Genomic DNA, 4,533 nt, shown 5'->3' on the forward strand with positions numbered 1-4,533 from the left:
CCTCCCTCCACTAAGGAGGAGTCCAAGCTGCTCTGGAGGGCTGACCTTCTAAGGGAGAACCATCCCAGCCAGGAGCCCAAGGCCAACTGGCCCTCCTCCCTGCTCACTCGGAAGCGATCCTCCCAGGAAGTCTGCAGCAGCTGGATCATCTCCACAGGGGCGCCCAGCTCCGTGATGGTGGTCAGGGTGTCTGGGATGTCCTCACTGTCCTGGTAGCAGTAGCCATAGAGCTGAAAGAGGCCCAGGCGGGTCATGGGGTCACAGGGTGGGGACAGGAACGAGGAAGAGCTGGGTTGTCAGATGCCCCCACCCTCCCATCCCTAGGTCTCTGCTTCAGCTCAGGCCAGAAGAGAATAGCAACTCTGCCTGGGAAGCCTGGGCTCTAGCCCACTGTTGTAGCAGCCCCTTACCTCTGGCCACTCAGGTAAATGGGCAGGTCTGAGCACCATGTGATAACCATGTGCCAGGCACTGTGCTAAATGTTTTACATGCATAACTCAATTCTTAGAATAACCTAAAAGGGCATAGTTGGTACTATTAGTATCTCCAATTCCCATGTGAGGAAACCAACTCAGAGAGGTTAAATTACCGCCACAAGGTCACACAGTTAAGAAATACAGGAGCTAGGATTTAAATATATGTCACTCTGATTCCACAACCTTGTTCTTTCCAAGAGTACCATTTGCTAACTGGCAAACCAACAAATGGTTATTGTACCTCCTCCCCTGTTCTAATGCTTGTCTTTGCTTCATCATTTCCACTTATAGGCACCTTCATTTTTCCTTTGCTCTGGTTTTTCTGTAGGGAAAGCAATCTCCCTGAAGATTTGTAACAAGTGTTGCATCAGTACAAAAAGAATCCAGGGCTCATACCCTTGGGTGTTCTTTGCATAATTGGTTGGGGTGGGGGAATGACCCATTATCAGCCGGGGTAGTAGTGAGTTCCTGGGGAAGGTCACTGTTCTTTGAGGGCATGGTCTCAAGGGCCTTTCCACTCCATAGGATCTGGGGGAGGGGCTTTGTACAGCTCAGCTGGCCAGGGGCTTCTGGGAAACAGCCTGACTTTGTCACCGACACCTAAACCAGGATCCATGGAGAGCCCTGCTTGTTCCCGCCTTTCCCACCTCGCTGCACATCAGCTAAGGGATCAGCCGGTGCTCAAAACACCCAGCACCCTGTGGGGCAGGAACACAAAGGCCAAGTTGTCGGGGCCAGAGTAGGAAGAGAGGAGAGCTGAACGATGGGGTGGGGGTGGGGTGGATACCAGCAGAGCCAAGCCCCTGGGCTAGATGTCCCTGAAGCTTTCACCCTTCTCGGTTCCACTCCTGGCCCCTACACTCTCCCTTCCATCCCAGTAGGGACCTTTTAGCACCCCCATCCCTGGAGCCAGCCACCTCAGTCCTGCCAGCATGAGGGAAGGCACATCTCAGATCACTAGGGTGACGACTTAGGGGATCGGGGGAAATCCCGGGTGCCCTCTTCTCCCCTCCTCTTCTTCCCTCCCACCCCACATCAGCCTAGGGAGGCCCCAGATCCCAAAGGGGGCAGCGGTAGGGGGAGGTAAAAGGAGCAGCCCTGGAGCCTGGTTCTCATTTTCTTGCCCAGAGTCTGAGCCTTTGTGGGAAACTTCTGAAGGTTATTAAACACCCGGAGGTCGTTAAATGCGCTGTTAACGAGGTATTAATCAACACCCCTCAGGAAAAAATAAAAAGACACCATTAACCCCCCCAGGAAGCGAGAGGCTGAGCATTTCAGTCGCATCTTTTGTTCCTCTGGGAGAAGAAATATACTCTGGCAGGGCCAGAATCAGGGCCCAGGCAGGCCTGGGGCCCCAGCTGAGGCCGGCGGCCCCAGAACGACAGAGGTGCAGGGGAGGGGAGACCCTTGTGCCCTTTGACCCTGGGCTATAGAGGCATCTATCACGTGAGGGAGTGTGTGTGTGCGCGTGTGTTGTGTGTGTGTCAGAGGTGGGCTGGGGAGGGGTCACAGAAGATGGATGGAGACATCCCGCCCGGGCAGTCCCAGAGACCAGAGCAAGCTCTGAGAAGTGCCCAGTGGGACAAACTGTCCTGGGCCTTTGCTGTTTGAACACCCACGGAGCCAACTCTGGGGCTGCCAGAGAGGGGGAGGGAGCCTCGGGGAGCGGGAAGCACTCTCTGGCTCCTCCCTGGTTCAGCAAACAGTCGAACAATTTTGAAATTTTAAATGATTAAGAGGTATTAAAACAACATTATTTCTAGTTCCCTGCACACCTGAATGGAAGCCTCCTGAGTAAGAAGACCCCCAAGTAGAAGACCCTCTTTGGAGGCAGAGGTGACACTGCTAAGAAGCCAGAGGGATACTGGCCTGGGGGTCTGGGGATGAGACCCCCACCAAAGCCGTCCCTAAATTCACCCCAAGGTTCCTCCACCTCCCTTTAAGTAAGGGTAGCTTTTCACCGCTCCCCTGATAGAAAGGACCTGGGACCCTCCCACCCACTTGTGTCTTAAGGCAACTCACCCCAATCCCACCCTGTAAGAGTCACACAACCAATCCAGTCTTGGTCTAGAGAGGGACTGAGTGAAAACCAGTTATAATTTTTTTCTTTGAAACCTCCAGCATTGTGGTGGGGGCCTGACATTAAAGTGGAGGACCATTCTGTGATATACGAGGGGGTGGTTAGCTGATGCTCGTATTGAAGTCTGGGTGGGGTAAGAGAGGGCGGGAGGAGTTCCTTAAGAGACAGGAGAGCATAGCAAACCTCCAATCTGCCTTAAGGGAGAGGGCTCTTGAGTCAATTAACACTCAATATCCTGCTAACACACTCAAGACCTTCCCCACTGCCTCGGAATCTGACTGACACCCCAGTTTCCAAAAAGTTCCCAGGAGCCCCCAGGAAGGGAAGAGAACTAGATCCTCCCAGTTAGAATAGCCACGTAACCAGCTGCTCATTCCCTGCAGCTCCAGAGTCAGCTATGCCACCAGGCAAGCCACCCACAGCTGCTGGCTCTGCCTGACCTGCAACCAGTTCAGAATCCAGGACCCAGTCAACACGTGTCTGATCAGGGCTGGGGTAGCCTGGGTTCCAGCAGTGATGTCAATATTTCTCTGACTTCTCTCTACTATTCTGTGATGCCCAGACCTGGGGTCCATCTCACTCCTGAGGAAAGAAGGGAGGGACTCCTGGGTTTTTGCTCAATTCTCCCGGGTGCAGAAAGATTCATGTGAGTGGGCTGGGAGGTGGAAGGTGTGGGCATGGTTCCTAAGCTGGGGAGCCTGCACACACCCTGTGTTCCCTGGGCCAGGAGCAGTCAGGGATTCCCCTCTCCGTCTGCTCAGACATGTGCCAAGGGAACGGTTTGTCTAATCCCAGGACTGACTCAAGGACATAGGAGAGCTGGGGGAGAGGAGGAAGTGGGTGTGTTAGGGCAGTGCTGGGACTGTGAGACGCCCACTCCCTCAGTCTAGCCTGGAGGGGACAAGGTGGGGTCTCATCTTTCCTCTCTGCTCCCCAGTGAATGGGAGAGACAGAGTCCCATTTACTAGGAACCTGGGCATCTGGCCTTCTCAATCCTCCAGTCTCTTGGCCACATTTGCTCAGGTAATGTGACTCTCAGACCCTCAGGCCCTCAGCCTGTTCCCTGAGCATTGAGCTAGGACCCCAAAGGCTTCCCCAAAGCCTACTTTGAGGCCCAGGGTCTCCTCAAGGAAGGGCTACGCATTTTGTGGCCTACTATCCAATCCCCTCCAGTTCTTCCAGTGGCTTCTGGGTGGGGTACCAGATATTCTTGGGGAATCAAACCTGGTCTTTTTCTAGCTCTTCCCAACCCCGTTTGCTGTGCCATCCCACCTTCAAAGTCAGATAAGTCACTGTTTGGAAGTTGAGAGAAGTGGGGTTCAGATTCCATCAAGAAAGTGAACGGATCACTGCAGCTGTGCCCCTAGCTCAGGGATGAGCTCTGTTCAGCGTCTTGGTTTGGGGTCATTTCCCTGGTGCTCACCACCCCAGCTCCAGCCAGAAGCAGGGTCCTAAGTCCAAACAGACTCCAATCCCCATCCCGAGTTTGGGTACCCTCTGTCCTGATCTGTCTTGGTGTGGAAACTGAGGAAACCGGGAGTCTCTCCGGACGGCCACCCAGGAGTGAGAAGCAGGGTGGCGTAGAGGGGAGCTGCCATGGACCGGGTTCTGTCCCCTAGTTTAACCTGGCACAGTCACTGGGGCTCCGCTTCTTCATGTGTAAAAACAAGGGACCGGACCTAGGCACGTCCAGACAGCACCCTCAGCCCCGCACCCGCACCCTCGTACCTGCAGCACGTTGGGATGCCGCAGCCGCTCCAGCAGCACCATCTCTTTGAGCAGCTTATGGGCCGCCAGTCGATAGCAGCCCCTCCGCGCCCCGAACTCGCGCACGCAGCTGCCCAGATCGTGGCCGCTGAAGTCCACCGCCTTGAGCGCCACCGCCGCGCCGCCAGGCAGGCGGACCCGGTACACGGCCTTGGTGTAGCCGGAGCCCAAGTACTGAGCGCCGGACACGTTGCGGAGCGCGGCGCAGCC

At 55.3% G+C, this 4,533-nt stretch overlaps 1 protein-coding gene across 1 annotated transcript in view; it reads right to left on the reverse strand.

Annotated features, from left to right (window-relative positions):
• The window catches only part of PKDCC (protein kinase domain containing, cytoplasmic), a 10,647-nt gene that overhangs the window by 4,898 nt on the left and 1,216 nt on the right, over positions 1 to 4,533 (reverse strand). The window contains exons 2-3 of the mRNA XM_010842323.1: positions 4,285 to 4,530; positions 108 to 230 (exon numbers count right to left, since the gene is read on the reverse strand). Coding sequence (XP_010840625.1) covers positions 108 to 230; positions 4,285 to 4,530 — 369 coding nt within the window. The remainder of the gene's footprint in view (positions 1 to 107; positions 231 to 4,284; positions 4,531 to 4,533) is intronic.

Source organism: Bison bison, unplaced genomic scaffold (genome assembly GCF_000754665.1).
Source record: "Bison bison bison isolate TAMUID 2011002044 unplaced genomic scaffold, Bison_UMD1.0 scf7180017864177, whole genome shotgun sequence".
Taxonomy (NCBI): domain Eukaryota; kingdom Metazoa; phylum Chordata; class Mammalia; order Artiodactyla; family Bovidae; genus Bison; species Bison bison.